Source organism: Chiroxiphia lanceolata, chromosome 21 (genome assembly GCF_009829145.1).
Source record: "Chiroxiphia lanceolata isolate bChiLan1 chromosome 21, bChiLan1.pri, whole genome shotgun sequence".
Lineage (NCBI taxonomy): Eukaryota > Metazoa > Chordata > Aves > Passeriformes > Pipridae > Chiroxiphia > Chiroxiphia lanceolata.
The window spans coordinates 3,687,578-3,707,660 of NC_045657.1; the positions used below are offsets into that span (position 1 = coordinate 3,687,578).

A 20,083-nucleotide genomic window follows, 5' to 3' on the forward strand; every position below is an offset into this window, starting at 1 on the left:
ATGGTTTTTATGAGCTGGGGGCCTGACCTTTTTAAGCAGCTTTACAAATTGAGTAGCCAGTAGATTAATTTTCTGTAGCCTGTTTTCATCATGCAGAAGAGGAACTGCACTGCATTGCTGTGGCAGTAAATTTTGCCTTTGGAGCTTGGGAAGGAAGGAAAAAATGTTCCAGATAAGGTAAAAGTCACATTCTCAGAGAGAGATTTAAGTAAATGGATCAGAAATGAAGCTCCCCCTGGTTTAATTCAGTTTAAGGCTCTCCCTCAAGTGGAGGTCAGGGATGAGGTTGTGCCCAAGTCCAGAGAGGTTTGGAGTCTGTGGCCAGAATTTGATGGTTGAAACTTTTAAGCGCTGCAGAAAGATCTTTAATTCATTGTGGTAACAAATCTTTTAATGCTTAGGAAACTTTACAGACCAGAGTTCGTTTGGCTGGAGTCTCTCGTTAAATTCTGCTTTGCAAAAATAACTTGAAACGGGAAGTAATTTCCTTTTTGTTGCATGTTTTCTTCCTGTGGTGTGAACTGGGATCATTAAGCTGTGTTGGGCACGTGTAAGGCACGGCAAGGCACCTTGTGCAGAACTACTTGTGGAGCTGGTTAGGACAGCTCTGCCTCTGCTGTGGCTCAGAGCATCCTTTCCACAACTGGAGATTCCTTTAAATTCAGTGCCAGGGCTGAGGAGTGATGGCTTTCCTTCTGCTTTCCACCTGGCTTTCATAACCATGTTAGAGTGAATCGAATGATGCTTGATACTCTGTAGTAAGGAATTACACCTCTCTCCACAAGGGCTAAAAATGCTTAATTGAAATCTTAAAGATAAAATACAGGCTCTAATCTTAAAAAAAAAACCAGAACAAACAACCGACATCACAGTAATGCCAGCGGCCTCCTCACCCTTCCCCTGATCGAACTTTATTCTGATTTTTATCTCGTGCATACATTAAATATGATGGTTAACCTTCAGGTTTCCTGTCTTGGCCTCCCAAGCTTTGTGACACTTACAGTACTCTTCAGTTAATTAATTCCTTGCAGTGTTGAAGGGAGAGGAACTGATACCCTGAATGCAAATGGCCAAAGGCAGCATGAGGGGTTGAGGTAGTAAGGAAATGTGGCTTCGTGTCTGTGTTTGTGGATGGGTTTTCCTTTCCTCATGCACAGAAATGGAGTTGGGGTTGACAGGAGAACGCCAAGTAGGATTTTGGGATGTACTCTGAAACCTACTGGACTCAGGGGAGGGTTGGGAGGGCCTGAGTACCCAGCTGTGGGTTCATCATTTGAAACATTTTCTGTTAGTGGGGGAAAGTAGTATAAAGCAGGGGGGGATTCATCTAGGCTGTCTCTTCCCCCCCCCCCCCCCCCCCTCCCCCACCCCCCCCCCCCCCCCCCCCCTCCACCCCACCCCCCCCCCCTCCCCCCCCCCCCCCCCCCCCCCCCCAACCCCCCCCCCCCCCCCCCCCCCCCCCCCCCCCCCCCCCCCCTTTTCCTTTTCCATTTTAAATGGGTAATGTTGGCTGTTTTCTCCTGGGCATGGCTGATGGATAGGTGATGTGGGGTGGCAGGGGCTCTGCCAGACACGTGGTGTGTCCCATCCATGGCTCCAGCCTCGTCTCTCTACCCCCTTGCTTCTGTATAGCAACATCTGTCTGTCTGCCCTTGTCCTGGATCTGAAACACAAGGACTAAAGCAGTTAAGTATATAAACTTTTTTTTTTTCCTTCCATTAAGACCTTTTTTTTAATAACCCACACCAATTTTCTGTGCCTTGCATCGTTCTAGGTAGGCTGTCACCCTGCAGGCAGAGGTGCTCCCCAACTCCTGCTGCTCTGTTTCAGGTTCATTTTGTGCAGGAGAAATTCAAGGCTGGAAAACTTGATGAGCCTCAGTTAAAACTACTGGGGAAAAACAAAACCCCTTCCTGTTCTCCAGCTCACACTGTCTGTTCACAGCATGGGTTCTTCCCAATAATGAAATGCAACAAAACACTTATTATTTAAAGCTGAGGAGAAACAGCTCCGAGGGCCTCAGGCTGCCTGTCCCTCCTCAGTCCCCAGGCACAGGCAGCCCCCAGATGCTGGCACAAGCACCCCAGGCCCCTTCTCCCAGCTCTGCCAGCTTCTGGTTCAGCTCCTGCTGCTGCCCATAGCAGGAGATATGATGCTCAACCCTTCCCCATGACCCAGGGGGCTCAGAAGAGCTGCCTGTGCAGTGGGTGCTCCCTCCCCAGGCGAGAGGTCTGGCTTGTAGATCCTGTAACACATGAGTTTTTCCTTAGAAATTCCTCTGGATAAGAGGGTTTGTGGGGCAGGTCTGTCTTTGTCTTTGCACTTGCCTGCTCTTCCCACCTCCCCATGCTGGGAGTGGTTGCCTGGAGGAGCAATCCACAGTACTGTGGGTGTTGGCCCAGGAACACCCCACGACCCTGTTTCTGCTGCTTTGGGGGTGAAGAAGCTGCTGAGCTGCTCCAAGACAGCCCATCCCTGCCATAAGGAGCTGATGCAGTGCAGAGCCCCATGTGCTGCCACAGGCATCCAGAGACCTATTAAAAAGCACATTGTGGGCTTAATCTTGTAAAAATGCAGCTCGATTTCATATGCAGGTCTGCCACCAGTTACCCGGGACGTGAGAAATAGTGTTCTGGCTTAATTCCTTCTTTAGGAAGGAGCTGGAGGGTGTCTTTCAGCCTCATTACCTGGCATCATTAAGAGAATGTTCTGAGTGTTGTTTCTACTTTTTAAAAAAGCCATCCTGGCCCCTGGTGTGACATTTAGGGGCTGTTTTTTCACCAAACCCACTGGCCTGGTTTCTAGCAAGGCTCAGGGAGTAGGTGGCAGCCTGGGCAGCAGTCCAGGAGGGTGTAACACAGCCTGGGTGTCAAGGTGTCTGTCAGCAGCCGTCACCAGGAGCGGGTTGTTTCCATCCTTTAGGGTACAGAGCTCTCTGCCAGCATCACTTCTGGGTCCTGTGGTGATCTGGAAGCTGAACTATCATCTCCAGAACTTGTCTGCAAGACAGGACTCTGCAAACCTCAAAACAGCAGAAATTTGCAGTTTTCCCCAAGCTGTCTTTTCCTCCATCACCAATTTAAAAGGTAAAAACTGCACCAAAGGCAGCATTATAAATATTTCTCATGGCTGAGTGTTTGCTTTTCAGTGGTGGTTTCCCTCTGTGTGATGTGCTGCTGGGGCTCAGTGAGATGGATGTATTGGGTGTTCCTTTTGTTTGGCATTTCTGCCTCCTGGCAGGTAACCTGGCACGTCTCTCAGTGAGGAAAACACATTTAGTTGTAATTGCAGAGGCTTTCTGACAGTGAAGTGAGTCTAATTGGAAGCGAGTCACCCAACATCATGACTGTGTGTAGAAAAATTGTATCTACCCGTGATGGGTGATTAATGCAATGGCATCCACACAAGCTCTTCCCAGAAAAGTCTTTTGGATGTTGGAAGATTGCATGCTGGTGGTCTGATGGCAGAACTTGTGAAATAAGATTTCTTGGGGTGTTTTAAGAAAGGAAAGCATAGGGTGCCTGCAGTGAGGCTGGTGGTGTGTGCACTGAAATGAGGATGTGCCTCTGTCTAATGGTGGCAGCTGTGGCACCATCAGCTCAGGGTTTGGTCTGGGGATGACAGACAGGTTTGGTTGGAAAGGACCTTAGAGCTCATCTCATTCCACCCTCTAGGGACACCTTCCACTAGACCAGTAGGCTCTAAACCTCATCCAACTGGTCTTGGACACTTCGAGATATCAATGAGTATTTTAAAACTGGGCTCATATGGGACTCCTATAAATCAATATAAAGGCCTTCAATTTCAACATATTTGTTTGGTCCTTATTTACTAACAGCCTGCTTTGACAATTTTGCATAAATGACATTGGAGTCACCTGTAGCAGGCACCCACCCCACGGTTCACTTCTGCCTCCAAACTCTCAGAGCTTTTCCTCTTCAGCACTTACATAGGGCTGCTTGGTTTTAGAGACAAAAAATCAGCTGTGTGAATTCCTTGAATTAGCCCAGGCTTGCAGGCTGCTGCCTGGGGCGTCCTCCCTCGGGTCTGGACCAAGTACTTGACGTGACAGGGCCTGATTTGCTGACTTGGCTGCCGTTGACTCATCTCAGAGATGCACTGTAGCTGTTCTCACCAACTGCCCTGTCAAAAGTTCATCATGGTCCAATTCCCTGCGCCAGCCTGGGGAGCAGGGGAACAATGGCTGCTTGGAAAGTTCCCTGGAAGCGTGTCATTGCAGTGTAACTCTATATAGGGTTATGCAATTACTCACTTTCCTTAACAGCAGCTGAATGGTCTGTTATAATTTGATTGTCATGGTTCAGGTCAAGTCCTGTCTTAGAGCTTTGGGTTGGCCAAAATGTTTTGAATTTTCTTTGCCTAAAACTCAGTGCGTGGGAAGGTATCTTGTTTCTTGACCACTCTAATCACAATTTTCCTTTTCCACCTTTTATCTGTGGTCATGTTTTCTGAGTGATGAAGTTTGAGCCATGGTGAGGCAAACACGAGTTTAGGACTTCATGACAATAGTATGAGCCAAGACATCTCTTTTTTTTAATTTATTTTCTTTTTTTCCTATTTTTGGGGGTGTGTGTGTAGTTTTTTGGTATTTTTTTTGTATTTGTTTTTGTATTTGTGTTTTTGTATTTGTTTTTTTGTATTTGTTTTTTGTATTTGTTTTTTTGTATTTGGTGTTTTTGTATTTGGTGTTTTTGTATTTGGTGTTTTTGTATTTGGTGTTTCTGTATTTGGTGTTTCTGTATTGGTGTTTCTGTATTGGTGTTTCTGTATTGGTGTTTCTGTATTGGTGTTTCTGTATTGGTGTTTCTGTATTGGTGTTTCTGTATTGGTGTTTCTGTATTGGTGTTTCTGTATTGGTGTTCTGTATTGGTGTTTTCTGTATTGGTGTTTCTGTATTGGTGTTTCTGTATTGGGTTTCTGTATTGGTGTTTCTGTATTGGTGTTTCTGTATGGTGTTTCTGTATTGGTGTTCTGTATGGTGTTTCTTATTGGTGTTCTGTATTGGTGTTTCTGTATTGGTGTTCTGTATTGGTGTTTCTGTATTGGTGTTTCTGTATGGTGTTTCTGTATTGGTGTTTCTGTATTGGTGTTTCTGTATTGGTGTTTCTGTATTGGTGTTTCTGTATTGGTTGTTTCTGTATGGGTGTTTCTGTATTGGTGTTTCTGTATTGGTGTTTCTGTATTGGTGTTTCTGTATGGTGTTTCTGTATTGGTGTTTCTGTATTGGTGTTTCTGTATTGGTGTTCTGTATTGGTGTTTCTGTATTGGTGTTTCTGTATTGGTGTTTCTGTATTGGTGTTTCTGTATTGGTGTTTCTGTATTGGTGTTTCTGTATTGGTGTTTCTGTATTGGTGTTTCTGTATTGGTGTTTCTTTATTGGTGTTTCTGTATTGGTGTTTCTGTATTGGTGTTTCTGTATTGGTGTTTCTGTATTTGGTGTTTCTGTATTGGTGTTTCTGTATTGGTGTTTCTGTATTGGTGTTTTTTTCCCTTTCTTAACTGAGTTTTCCTGGTGGAGCTGCATGTCTTCCAGCAACTATAGAACAGGGCTGGATTTAATGCATGTGGAAGGGGACTCTCAGGGTGCCAAATGTGGGCAGATGAGCAATCCCTCCAAGCTCTCCTGTTCCCAAGCTTTTCTGTAGTCTCAGATCTAATTGCTCACTGAAGCCCAGGCTGGATTTGGCAGTCTGCTGGTAGGGAGTGGAGACACCCAGATGTGGGATGCAGGAGTCAGAGCTTCCTGGATACTGTGGGAAAGTCCAAAAGAACCACTTTTGGTGTATTTGCTGTGGTACTGATGAACCTTAGAGGGTCCAGCTGGGTTTCTCCTCTGAAGTGGGGTGCTGATACTTGGTGGTTTTCTCACACTCACCCATAACTCAGGATGCAAACAGCCTCTGCTCCCTGCCCTGCCATCCCCCAGGAGATTGTGGAGACCGGGGCCATCAGAGAGGGCTGTGCCCACCTGATTTTTCGAGAGGCTGTTGTGATTCCTGGGAGTGGCTCTGCAGGTCTCTGTCGTAGGGACATCCTGAAAGATAAATCTCCGAAGTGCAATCAGCAGCCCGACCCGATGCAGGGATTTGATTGGGGTTTTCTAAAACCTCAGCGGGAAGGGTTTGGTGACACAAACCTCAGACTTACGGCTGGGGGTTGGACCAGCGCTGAACCTGTTGGACCCGCTGGATTTTGGGTGGCTGGGCTGTCCAGACCTTGGATGTGGGATCAGGGAATTTCAAACCCCGTGAGCATCTCTGATAAAACGCCCCAAGGCATTGCAATTAAAGCCCTTCCCTTAACAAATTCCGGCTTTCTCAGCGGAGCCCCGCGTTTGCAGCCCTCGGAGGGCTCCACAAAGGAGGGAAGTACTGTCATCGGCGGCAGCTCCGCCGTTTTCTTTGGGAAGTTGCAGCTTCCTTCCTCTCATTTAGAGCCCGTGTGTGCCGCTGGGTGACCCCCCGACGGCTGGACGGACAGACGGACGGAGCCCAGCGCTCTCCCGGGGAGTCTGCGGGCTCCTTGCACGGGCTCTCACGAGCCTCTCCTGCCACCGGGGAGGGCTCAGATGTGGTTTTGAGCTTTGGGGAGGTCATCGCTGCTCTTGGGAGTTTGCCTCCGAGGACACAAACATCTGGGCTCGCCTGTGACGTCTTTTCCCTTCTCCAAACCGGGGGATGTCACTCGATCCTTGTCCCCTCCTCCAGCCCCGCGTTATCGTGGACTCATCAGCTGCCCTGTTGGGAGTTTTAGCCACGCTTCTGGAATTCTTTTTTTTCCCTTTTTTTTTTTTTTTTGTTCTGAGGAAGCCTGTGTAATGAAGGAAACAAGCCTGGCAGTCCTCAGGGAGGTTCAGGAGTCAGCAAAACTTGCCTTGGATAAAATAGGATGAGCTCTTGCAGCCCAGGGGGGGACAATGCTTGCTCCCCTCACACAGACTTCTGCAAGCAGAGCCAGCACATCTATACATCCTCAATATATACTTCAGTGTGTCACTGAAACAGTTCTTGGGCATCTCTGACTGACTGGGTTAAATAATTTGACCCCGTGCTCTGTCTCTCGTTCCTCTTGCCTCTTCCCAGCATCTACCACCACGGAGGTGTTTGCCACTGGTCCTCACCTTGTTCCAGTAGCTCATGTCTTGTGTGAAATTCAGGCTGGGAGCTCTGGTTAATGTTTGTGCCCACTCTGAGCAGTGCTGGGAGCCATTCCTCTGCCTCTAGGGCAGACTTCTAGGTATTTAATAGGTTACTCCAGAGCCTCTCTTTGTTATTTTTTTTTAATTTTATTTTTAGTTGTTTTCACAGTTCTGTGTATATTTGGTTTCCAGTTCATGAACTTTAATGAGGTTATCTGAGAGACTTCTTCCCTTTGAGCACCCATAACCACAATGGGAAGTTCCCATAAGGTAATTGGAAGGTCTTTGTCCACTTGACCAGTTCAAGAGTGATGATGAGCAAAGGTGTGAGGATGTGGGGTTTGGCAGCCTGTCCCAGTGTGCTGGTCTGCTGCTGGACAGCCTCTCTGGATCTGTCGTGTGCTTCTCTGGGGCCAGGTGTGGAAGGTTTGTAGTCCCTGCTTCTCACCAGGAAGGACCTTTGCTTGCTGTGTAGGTTTGCCTTCCCCCAGTCCTCCCAGTGACCAGCTATGGGTGTTTGCTAAAATAAATGGCTGCTTTCCCTCAGGTACTCTCCTAGGGATAAATCTTGCTTGTGGGTGGATGTGAGGAGAAGGAGAAGCTGTGGAGAGGTCAGCCCTCATCAGTGTTTCAGGCTCATTAATCAGCCTCGCTAAGTGGAATTTGCCCAGCCCGGGAGCACTCAGTGATGGGAATGTCTTTGAAAGGGGGGGGAATGATAGTGCTAAACTGTTTGAGAAATAATTTCGTTCTCCACTTCTCAATAGATAAATCTGCTGTCCAACAACCTGAAATTTAATCTGTCCATCCGAAGTAATTGATGAGCTGTGACTTGAATCCAATGTGAGTGAGAGGGGGAATTTTCTGCAGGGATGTTTTGCTCTGTCTCTGCGGCTGCTCATCTGCACCAGAGACAATGGGGTGAAGCTGGGGAAGAACAAAGCCAGGAGGAACAAAGCCACGGGAGATTTTGTGCTGCTGATGGGAGTAATACAAGCTCCACTTGTGCTTTTGACTCGTTATCTGCTCCTGAAACTGTCCTGGTAACACCTTGATGTGGAGGTGAGCTGGATGGGGCAGAGCCATTTGGAAATATTAGATAAAGCTTGTGATCTGCACCAGTTTTAGGTCACAGAATGGTTTGGGTTGGAAGGGACCTTAAAGACCATCTAGTTCCAACCCCTGCCATGCAGAGTTGTTGGCTGCAGCCCTGTAGTTCCCGCTGGGTACTTGGATGCTCTGGATTTTCTCTCCACTCTTGCTGTTGGAGCAAGCCAAGGGAGGTTTTGATGCTTCTTTGCAATGTCAGAGTAGCTCGGGGGAACTCGGCATGACTTGGAGGAGGTGCATCCTTCAGCTTTCCATAGAGGTTTGCACCACGGGATACCCATTTTCCCACTGATCGCTGTAAACGACGTGTTTTCTCAACAAGAGACCCTCCCTTCCCCGTTTGCAGAGCCTGTGATAAGCAGATCCTCACAGCCCCCCTGTTGAGGACTCACTTTTCTCCTGGTGCCGGCAGCGAGATAAGAGGAAATCTGACATCACGGTCAGGAAGCGCTGAAGAAAGTTACTTTCGTCATTCGTCAGCGCGTTATCTCGAAAGGCAGAGCTGCAGCATTCCTTGCATGCTGCAGGACCAGTTTCAAGCCCACAGCTCCTCTGGCCGCAGCTCATTGCGTGGCCCTGTGCCCAGATGCCCCGTTGTCACTGTGTGCGGCCCCGATCCCCTCCCCAGCTCTAACCCCGGCCCCCGCAGCTGCTCCCTCTCCAAAGGCCCTTTCCAAAAGCTGTGAGCTGCTGCACGATCCCGCCCTGCCAGACAGAATCATCCCCTCCAGTTTCTTTCCTTTTCCTGCGTTTTATCACGTTGTTAAACGTCTCTTTGGAGACTCCCAAGCCTTGCACCTCCTTCTCTTGTGCCATCCCAGCTGCAGGGATCAGGGACTGCTCTGCTCATGTGATGTCTTCCAGATCCCACCTGGGATCCCAGTTTGGTTGTTGGGCAAATGCTGCTGCATTCTCCAGCTTTTAATCTGTCTCTCTGCCCTGCTGCTCAGGAAAGTGGAGTCCCCATCCCTGGTGGGATTTAACGTGGTGTAGATGTGGCACTTAAGGGACATGGTTTAGTACTGGGCTTGGAAGTGCTGAGTTAAAGGTGTGACTCGATCTTGGAGGTCTTTTCCAACCTAATGATTCTATTTTTCCTTTAAAAAAGCCCCTTTGGTGGGGAGTCAGGAGCACATGTGGCCTTCAAGCCTGCCATCATCTCTGCTGAGGCTGAGGGGGGACTGTTTCCAACCCAACCTGAGGTGCTCGAGTAGGTGGCTCTTTTCTGGCAAATTTGCATTGGAAATGGCTGCTGTCTAGTCAGTGCAGGTGCCAGGGGTGCCCAGTCATATGGGGACCGCAGGGAGGGGTGGTGGCTAATGTGGGGGCGTGGGGAGGAGCGAGGTGCTGAGCTGCTCTGCACCCTCCCCTGGGCTCCCCTCCCACCCCCAGAGCTGGAGTTTCCATGTGCAGAAACATCTGACCTGCCCTTCATGCCCTGGGCTGCAGCAGCAGAGCTCTGGGATGCCCAGCTGCTGTGGGATGGCTGGGCATGTCCCTGCTAAGCTCCTGGTGTGCAAAGTGGATTTATTCCGAGTGCTGGAGTATCTGGAGTTATCTCAAATACCCAAACTACCCCCTTTTTTGCTCTCCACTGAAGGCATCTCCAATGTGTTCCTGAGTTTGCAGGACAAGTTTGAGTGGCATGACAACTCGGCAGCAAGACCCTTTGTGTGTCTCTAAACTTACTGAATCCAGTAAAAGAAATAGGATCGTAAAAACCCTCTTTAAAAAAGGACATCCCAGAAGCTGCTGAGAAGCTCCCAGTGTGTCCCAGGCGTTGGGGTTGTTGGCCTTCCTGTGTGCAGGAGGAGGGTGACTGTGAGCTCCCAGTGGGAGCAGTGGCTGAGAGCAGTTTTTAGCAGTTTATTCACTTCATGACACTGCAGAGTGGTTAAAAATAAGTGAATCTGTTCTGAAACTGAGTGAGTGCAGGTGATGGGCCCCTTCTGCCTCCACCGCTGCCTCTCTCTAATGCTGGTTCTTTAAAACCCTCCGAGAATTGGGTCAGAACTGACCACACTTTTCTCACCTCTTGTCAGCCTTCAAGGTATTTTGTTTAACCAGATGGGTTTCTTGCTGCTCCCATTGCCTCCTCGCTCTGGCTTGGATAACTTCCCTCTCTGGGCTTTGCAGTGCCCAGGATGCTCTGTCTGGGCCAAGGACTTGTGCTGTGGCTGCTTTCAGAGCCTGGCTGGCGGTGCAGTGGGAGGTGCTGGTATCCATGGAGGTTGCCATGGTCTCGGGTCTATTTCTATGAGCACCAGTGATTGCTGGTGGTGTCAGTCCCCAGAAGCCCGGCTGGTGGGTTCCAAGGCTGTTTTGGATGTGGAGAAGGGTTATGGCAGGGCTGGGATGTCCCTTGCACCGAGGGATCCTGCCTCAGTGACAGTCTCGCTCGAAGCCTATAAATGACACCATTGATTTTTGGGCCTGACAGGTGCTGAATGAGCCCCGTGGAGAACATTGATTTCTCTCTCTCTCTTTTTCTCCTGCAAGATGTCTACTTGTCCAAAGGTGTGATTGACTGGTGAATAAAATGGCCTCGGCACAGCCCATATTAAATTGTAGCTAATTTTAACATGTGGCCGTTGAGTAACAGTATCGAGCCAAGAATTCGTGATCCTCCATCAACAGCAAACTGACCTCGAAATGCCAAAAAAAAAAAAAAAAAAGGTGCAATATAACACTTTGCAGATTGGTGAGAGAGAAATAGTGCAAGAAATTGTGCCACCAACACCCACGTTGAGTGTACCCACCTGAACTTTGGGTGGGGTTGAAACCCACCTGAACCATTCTGAGTGGAGGCTTTTGTTGTGATCAGTGTGGTGGCCTTGCTCTGTTGCCAGCTCCTTGCTCGTAGAAGGGGACTGTGGTTTCTGCCTTGGTTTTATTGTGTTTTACATCAGGCCTTTTTCAACAACTCTTTAAATAGATTATGGTTCCTTCCTCGATGCTTGTCCTCTGCCCACACTCAGCACCTGGCTGGCTGTGTGGTGGCTCTTGGATGTCACCTGGAGCTGCAGGAGGGCACTGGTGCTGCAGCAGGCACACTGTACTCATTTAGCAGCTGGTGGTGAGATGGTTTCCAGAGCTGAATTGGATGAGCAAAATCAGCTTTGGCCTTCAGTTCCTTCACCAGCACGGGTTGCCCAGAGAAGCTGTGGCTGCCCCATCCCTGGAAGTGTCCAAGGCCAGGTTGGATGCAGCTTGGAGCAACCTGGGATGGTGGAAGGTGTCCTTGCCTATGGCAGGGTGGTGGAACTGGATGATCCTTAATGTCCCTTCCAACCCAAACCATCCTGTCATTCCACGAGTCTGTGATTTGGTGCTGCCCAGCCTGGGATGAACGGGAGACGAGGAGGGAATGCTGCAGAAGGGCAGGGCGGTTCTGCAAAGGAAGTTTTGCGTCTTGCTGTGTGTAATTGTGGCTGTAACCTGTGTCATTAACTTTCAAAATTGGAGGCTTAAAAGGATTTAAAATAAACACCATGCCTAGAAATTTGAAATCAATGAGACTGCAGTGCAGCAGCACACACCGGCCCTGCTGCAAGCAACTGGTTTGCCTGGGGTGTAAATTCTTGCAGAGACCCAGAAGATAAAGTTATGAAATAACCCACGTCAGCAGGAGAGGTTGTAAAGCAATCTGAAAAAAAACCTCTGTCTAGACACTTATATTTACTGCAGTGTTTATGTGAGATAGAGGAATGCCCTAGAAACCAGATTTGTTTTCAGTTTCTGCCTCTGGCACGTGCTTGTCTAATGAGAAAACTCTGATGTGATGGGACTGTCCTGTGCCACCCCCGTGCTGGGGGAGCTTTGCTGTCACTCAGCAGCCCCATGTCGAGGGGCTGGCGTGGGGGAGAAGGGTAAAGGTTATTCCTTTCTTTGTGTAGGTGAATCAGCCTGTTGTTAATGAGGTGGTTTTGCTAATCCACCTCTGGAAAACCCATCTCTAATCCCAAATGCGGTGATAACAAGCTGCACTCTGGTCGTGTCTGTGGAGATACGATGGCCCCAAAGACTCTGCTTTGATTCATTTAATTAAAAGAAAATTAAGCTGTTTTTATTTTGCTTTGAACTCTGGGTGAAGTTTGCAAGCAGTGTCTTTACGTGGAGTGTATTTGATGACAGCTTGGGGAGCAGAGATGGTGCCATGTGACAAAACCAGGCTGGGTGAGCCCACCCAAAGGCAGCTTTTCACGTGGGGGTGATTCACCCCTTTAATGGATTGATTTACTTGGGATTCTCACATGTTTGTTAGGTGTTTGTGAGGAATTTGCTGAGAGGGGGAAAAAAAAAGAGTTGCTTCAAAATACAGCAATGAATTGAAGGTATTTTGTAATGAGGCTCCAGAAAGAAGGGAAGTTAATTGGCTGGCTCAGCAGTCAGCCCATCCTGATGAAGGATGGAGGTGATGCAGCTGCAGAAATAAAGCAGATTTTTATTATTTTCCTCTTAGCCCCTGCTGCCAGGCAGCACCACTGGAGCGAGACTGGAGTCCCCAGACCTCAGAATCCCTGATGCTCCCAAATAAACAACCAATATTGCTGTAGTCAAAGACAGGATTTTCTTGAAAGAGAAGGATAACAGTTGCTCTGCCAGTGACCTCCCTGAATAATCAAGGGTGGTCCCTGGAGGGCTGAGGCTTCTGCTTCTTCAAATGGCCAAGGTTAAAGATGAGCAAAGCTTTGTGGAAACAGTCTCTGGTCTTGGGGACAGGATCTGAGTTGGGTCAGGAGCAGCTCCCATGGCTGAGCCTCAGGACTGGCATGGGCTGGACGTGGCTGGTTTATGTTTTTGTCAGTCTGTTGGTGTTTATGGTACCTTCAGCATCTGGGAGGTGTGAGGGTCAGGGAGCAAATGGTACTCAAAATAAATTGTCAGTTGTTTCATACCCCAAAGCAAAAAACCAGATTTTCAATGTCCCAGTCTTTTTTAGGGATGTATGTGTGCATGTGTGTGGATGTACAGCACTACACACAAGGAGTATTGTGTGTAGTCATAGAATCAGGGAATGGTTGGAGTTGGAAGGGACCTTATAGATCATCCAGTTCCAGCCCTGCTATGGGCAGGAACCCCTCCCCCCTAGACCAGGTCCAACCTGTCTTTGAACACTTCCAGGGATGGGGCAGCCACAGCTTCACTCAGAGCCTCACCCTCACAGGGAAGATTTTCTTCCCAATATCCTATCCAACCCTGCCACCTGGCAGTGTGAAGCCATTCCCCCTTGTCCAGAGTCCCTCTCTGACCCCTTTAGGAACTGGAAGGGGCTCTTAAGGTCTCCTCAGAGCCTTCTCCAGGCTGTAACATGTGCCCCTTCTGTAGGGAACCAGATGCAATCATGCTGGAAGTGGTTAAAAGTTCAAGGACTGGCCTTCTGTAAAACATCAACTGTAATTTATATTTTTCTTCAGCCTTTAAAGGGAAATGTCCTGGCTTGAGTTCTCCAGCCCTTCTGCGATGTTACCTTGTGAGAAATTTGTTTTTCAAAAGGGTGTTTTGTTTCTGCTGTGCAGCTGAGAACACAGGAGCCCTCACAGGGCACCCTGAGTCTGACATCTTCAGTAACAACAAATAAACTCGTGCCTGGCTCTGCAGTGCAAGTTTCCAAGTCCTGTTAACTTGTCTTGCACGTGAACTTAACTCAGTAAATCTCAGTTGCGATTTGTGCCTGTGTCCTGCTCACGTTTCCCCCCCCCTCTTTTCTCTTTTGTTTTCCCCAGTTTCTCTGTTTGAAGAACATCCGAACCTTCCTGAAGGTGTGTCACGACAAATTTGGGTTAAGGAACAGCGACTGTTCGATCCCTTCGACCTCTTCGATGTGCGGGATTTCGGAAAGGTAAGAGTTACTCCTGAGCTCCTGGGAACTGATGCTTCTGACACTGCTGGTCCTCTGGCTTGTGCTGCCGCTTTTGGGTGAAAATATGAAGGTTTTGTGGTTTTCTGAGAAGCTTCTGCACCCTTAACCCAAGGATTGAGCACCTGTTCCCCCTGCTCGTGGTGTATTTAGGGGTGGATTCTGCTGTGTCCTCAGTGAAGGGAGATCAAGCCTCAAGCTTTCTGCTTTAGATTACAATGTCTCTGGGATCAGACTCTATAAAGTACATGAAAAATGTCATTTTTGGAGGAGGAGGAATTAGACCTTTTCCAGGGTCCAGACCTCTCACAGTCCTTCCCCAGCTGCTGCCACCTCTGCAAAGCAAGATAGCTTTGCTGAAGTCACCATCAATTTTGTCACGTGGCCAGTGAGTGTCTGTGGGGGTCAGGGAGTTTGATGCCAGGGTGAAATGAGTGCCCTGAGTTTCTCAAAAATGTGTTTTGCTGTAAGTGATGGCTGGCACCAAATTCTGAACAAGACCCAGCTGCAAGGGAGGAAAACTCTGCCTGATTTTGACGAGTGGCTCTTGTTCTGATTCCCTGGTTTTGACACCAACTGCATCAGGGCTGATGGATACTGGGCTCAGGGAAGCTATTACACAGGACAATTGCTATATTCTCAGCAGGAAAAGGTGTTAAAAGATTTATTAAAGCTCTCTATTGTTTTACCTGTTCGAGTTACCAGGCCTAAGCTGCTGGAAGGCATCTTCCCTTCTGATTATCCAAAGAGTAGATTTTCACTGCTGATGGGGATATATTATTTGATATTTATTGCCTAATTTATTTCTGGACCATTATCTGGAATGTGCAATTGCAGGGCCTGTGTTATGAGTTTTTTTTGATTTATGAAATACAAGAAGGCTTTGTTGTTCTGGGAATATGAATGCACAGAAGGAAACCTTTTGGGCCAGGGAAAGGACTGTGCTAATTAAAATGCTGCTTTATTGTCACCATTGTCTCTTGCTTGTGCTGTTTCAAATTGCCTGTGATGCCTGTTAATAGAGCCTGGTGTTAAACACTGCTGGAACATGTCAGCTGATGAGCACAGTTTGGTTTCCTTTCTGGTGTGGTTAGGGAACAGCTATTCCCTCCTCCTGTTCACTTTTTGGGGGGACGGTTCAGGTTTGTTACTTGGGAAAGGGAGGTGATTGGTCATTCCCTCTCATCTCATGATAATTTAGGTTTTTTTATGAGACTCGGGAAAGAAACGTGTCATAAACTTCCAAGAAATCCAAATGTACTTTATTGCCTGGATCTTGCTTATTTTCATGTGTATTGTCATCCTTAATCAACCATATGAAATGTGGGAAGCACAGCCTTTGTATACAAAAAACTCCTTTTTTTTTTTTTTTTAATCAGTTTGGTGGAGGTATCAGCTGTTCAGGTCTGCACCACCCTAAATCCCTCTGGAAGCCTGTCAAAACATTCCCATTGTCTTTGCCACCTTTCATTCCCACATTATCCTCAGATCTGCGTTCAACAGTGGCAAAGCAAATAAACAGGGAAAAATCTGCTGTTGACCCAAGCTCCTTTCAATTTTGAGTCACAGCGAGAGCAGAGGGAGTCTCTAATCCACTTTCCCACTGGCCAAACACAGACTTCACACACAAAAAATTCTTCCTGGAGCTATGAATGCCTTAGATCAACAGTGTTTTTGGGTTACAAGGCGCTTACACCGTGTAGGAGACGTTTCTGAGCAGAGCACAGTAACAGTTGAGTGTTTAATTGCAGAGAAGCCTTGGTTGGAGTGGTGTTGGGTGTTTCCTTTCTGGATACCACTGAAATAGTTATTTCCCTCCTCCAAACCCAAGGGGCAGTGGGACAGCAATTACTAGCAGTTTTTGGGTTTGGTGCAGTGTAATTACTGAGTAGGAGGGCGGGGACTTGTGTTTCTGTGGTGCCAACCTCTTACATAAAGGGCTTGTCCTTTGGAGTCTTGGGGGTTTCTTGGTGTAAGAAAACCACTGGTGCTTTAGAAGAGAAAGAAAAATCAGATCCTTGACCAGCTGTTATTCTGAGTGATCTGAGTATTCTGAGTAAGCCATCATTCCATTTGGCTTCTGAGGTGGGGCTTCAGCAAGGAGGAGCTGCCATAGGATTGATGGGGAGGGCAAGTGTGTTTGGGGGCTGCTCGAGTCCAGGAGCGTGAGGATTTATCTCTGGTTTTGCTACTTCCTTGAGTTTTAAGCCTGGGAAGTTATTTCTTAACTGTCACCAGGATAACAGCTGGTGAAATGGGATGGTGAACCATGTGGGCTTGTCCAGCCAAAATCCCCGTGGAGCTGGAGAGCTCCACCTCTGCCTTGGTGGGACGTTGGTAACTGGAGCACGCAGGCTTTTTCCAAAAAGATGTGTCATGTTCCATGTAATCTCATCTGCAGCGTTTCCCAGTTACCCAGGGGGGTCAAAAGGCCAGTTTAAATTGCTCACAGCCCTTTTTTTTCCCAATGTCCAGTTAATTAAGCAATCCTGGTGTGACAAGGGCCATGCTGTGTTTCATGACAGAGGTTTCCAAAAGCGACCTGAGGTGCTGATGCTTGTGTTTCTATCTGTGGCCCTTTAAGACACCTTAAAAGAATAGTTATATTGTTTTCTACCAGTTGACTCTTAATTTATTTTTTTTTTAATTTGATCACTTGAAAGTGGCTCAGAGCTCTCCATAATCACCAGTGGCACCTGCAGAAGTGTTTCTCCACAGCTGTGTCCCTGCTGCAGGATGCAGAAGCAGCACAGTGTGCAGTACTCTGAGGAATAAACTCCCTGTTTTTATTGCCTCACCCCTAAATAGGGTCTGATCTTGCAGGAACAAGCACTGGGATCCCCTGCAGGGTTGCTGTACCCAGTCTCTGCTAGCACAGCCTATCTCTTGAAAAAAGAAATTACATAAAATGAAAAGCTAGTGCTCATGTACGGTGTGTTGTTGCACATTTAATAGCAGTGATGGTATAAAATCAAACTCTTATTGGACTTGCTAATTTATTGGCACCAACTGTGATGACATAAAATGTACATAAATATGGATTAAACTCTTTATTACTCTATTAGTCAGCATGATGGTACCAAGGTTCATTAAAGGGAGTTACTCATTTTAAATAACTTGCAGTAATGTACTATTTTTTTTTTTTTAAGAAATATAGTTCAAATATTCATAAACCTGTGGAGCGTGTCATTTATTAGCTTCCCGCTCCTCTCTGCTCTCCTGACGTGGATTTAATTGTCCTGAATTCCTGTTGAAGCTCTTGCACTGTTTGAAAAAGGCTTTTTTTTTTTTTTTTGCAAGATAGAGGTCTTCCCTCCCCTGACTCTGGCTATGAAGTGCTGCTGTTCTAAAAATGAAAAAGGGAAGTGGCTCACTGGTCAGCTGAAAGATGAGGAGATGCTGAGGTTAAAGTAGTGTTTTCCACTCTGGTTCTGGTCCAGAGGTTGGGGAGAGCTGCTCCCACCTCAGAGCCTGAGCAGGGCTCAGGAGGGGCATCTGGATCAATCCTCCCTCTCTGCTGAACCCTCTGAGGTTTGCTGGCGTGTGACTCGTGGGTGGCTGGTGCAGGGCTCGTTCATGGCTTATCTTGTGTGTCTGAAGTGCCTGGGAGGAGATGTGGGTGGTGGGGAGGGTGGCCTTGAGCCTGGCACGCTCCAGCAGCTGTGCCAAGAGCTGCCTTGTAGGTGGGAGTTAAATCAGAGTTAAAGTGATGGTGCCCTTGATAAATTCAAAGTAATTACTCCGTATATTCAGGGTATTTTTTAGTGTAAAGGTGTCCCCTTCCTCCTGCCAGTGAGCTGGTGTGGATCACTCTTGGAAAGCCCTGGGGGGATGCAGGCTGTCCTCACTGGATGCTGTTGCAGATTTGTGCCCTGATTCATCACCAGCACCATGGCTGGTGAATCTCAAAAGTGAGATGTCCCCTGTCACCAGCCATGGGGACAGAGTGGTAGAGCCACAAAGGGGCTCAACTGCTGCATCCCCCTGTCCCTCTCTGACATACCCACCCACACCCCACCCTCTTGCCAGAGCATCAGAAAACTCTGTTTTCTGCTTGGTTTCAGGCAGGAGGGTGGGGAGCATTGTCAGAATTATTTAAGGGATTAATAACCGAGAGTTGGTGGTTTGTGTTTCTCTCTGTTTCTCTGCTGAGAATTCCCCTCCCTCCATCATCTCTAGTGTCATGTACAAGTCACTATCCCTGCAGCAGTCTTTTTAAGGGTGCTTTTTTAAACCAGTTTGATCAGAGAAAGGGGGAGATTTATATGAGTTAATATAGGTAGTTGAAAATGGCAAAGCTTTTAGGTGAATGGCTGGTGTAACACAGCGAGCCCAGTGCCAGCCCAACCTGCTGGCAGTGGGAGCAGCTCCCTTCTCCCATTTTGACTTTTCAGGGTTTTTTCTGACCTCTTGGAGCCAAGGGCATATTAAAAGCAGTGTGGGTTTTTTATCCACCACTGAGTGCATGAAGCAACAGTGCCTGGGAGAGGACAGGAGTGCTTGGCAGCTGAGCTTGATGTCCCATCCCAGCTCTGCTGTGCTGTGGCCAGTGACTATCCCTTTTTTTACAGTCTCCAGAGGCCCAGGCAGCTGGACAGAGCTTCCCATGTTGTGGCCCGCTGTGCCAGCTCCTCAGCTGTCTGCTCTGTGGCACTGGATGTGTGCTGAGAGGGATCCCATGGCAGCTGAGAAGGGCTCTAATTGCCATATCACTGGCACAGGGCGGGTGGGGAGGGAAGTGAGAGGAATTCTCCAAAAGAAGGGTGTGCGTATTTTATTTATTTATTTTAATTCCTGAGGGAGCAGTAGAGTAACTGGCCTGCAAGGAGATTTCTGTGTGTTACTGTGTGGAAGAAACCCACTTAACCCCTTGCCTTCCCCGGCCTCGCCACGGCTGAAAATTCACATACAACATCAGTACCCCAGTGCTGCCCACAGGATTTTTCCCAGAGCCTTTGGGTGCTGCAGTCCTTCCCAGCTCCAGGAAGTGTAGGAGAGTGTGGGGAAGGCAGCCCTGCATGCCTGTTCAGGGACGTCACTGCAGCCAGTTGATGATTAACTCCCCAGTTGCTCACAGGAGCTGTGGGTGATGTTTGCTCCCTTTTGTGCTCTGAGGTCAGCAGGTGTTTGGCCACCTGTGTTTTAAATGACCTTGCTGGAATTGTACTGGAGACCTGGATGTTGGGACGAGTGCTACAAATGGCAAAAGGAGGCTGGAGCAGCATGGGTTTGTTCTTCCATCCCTTTGCCAGCTTGAGGGTTCCTTTGGGCTTGGGAGCTGCTTGTCATTTGGAATTGGGGATGAAGGTCCTCCCATCCTCGGCGCATCGTGGGGGGCTGTGTTGGCACCTGCAGTGTGTCCAGCAGCTGTTTTCAGCTGGAACACTGCAAGTGTGGAGAGGAAACCCTGATGCTGAACTTCCCTAAAACACAAGCACATGAGTTAGAGATCTCTGGGGCCAGTCAAGCGTCACCAGACAGTGCTTTGTGCTGTGTAGCACCGTGCACGGGACCATTCCCGGGGTGATGTTTGCCATGAGGGATGTGGTGGTGCTGCCTCTCCTCTGTAATGTACACTTTTAGGCTCCAAATCCTGGAAATTTTTCCCTGCTCTGAGTATCACCCTGGAGTATCTGGTGGACTGTGAATCTTCCCCGTTTCCTGTGGCAGTTAATGTTGAAAGGGCCATTTTGTGGTGGTGGGGGGGGGTCAGTAACAGCACCACAGCCTTAAACTGTGCATGGGCAACAAGCTGCTGCTGAAACACAGTTAATATTTTACTCCATCCTAAGGGCAGAACCTCTGTGAAACTCCTGGGCTGCACCCAGGTGGGCAGGTGGGAGCACCTCTGACCCTGCTGTCACCTCCTGTCCCACTGGGCATGGGCATGCTGGAGCAGATGGAAGTGCCACCTCCCAGCTCTGCCTTCTGGGCTGGAGCAGGAGCTGGACACC

General features: G+C 48.2%; 1 protein-coding gene across 1 annotated transcript in view; it reads left to right on the top strand.

Moving 5' to 3' along the window:
- The window catches only part of VAV2 (vav guanine nucleotide exchange factor 2), a 133,430-nt gene that overhangs the window by 18,025 nt on the left and 95,322 nt on the right, over window positions 1–20,083 (top strand). The window contains 2 exon segments of the mRNA XM_032708576.1: window positions 13,996–14,062; window positions 14,065–14,111. Coding sequence (XP_032564467.1) covers window positions 13,996–14,062; window positions 14,065–14,111 — 114 coding nt within the window.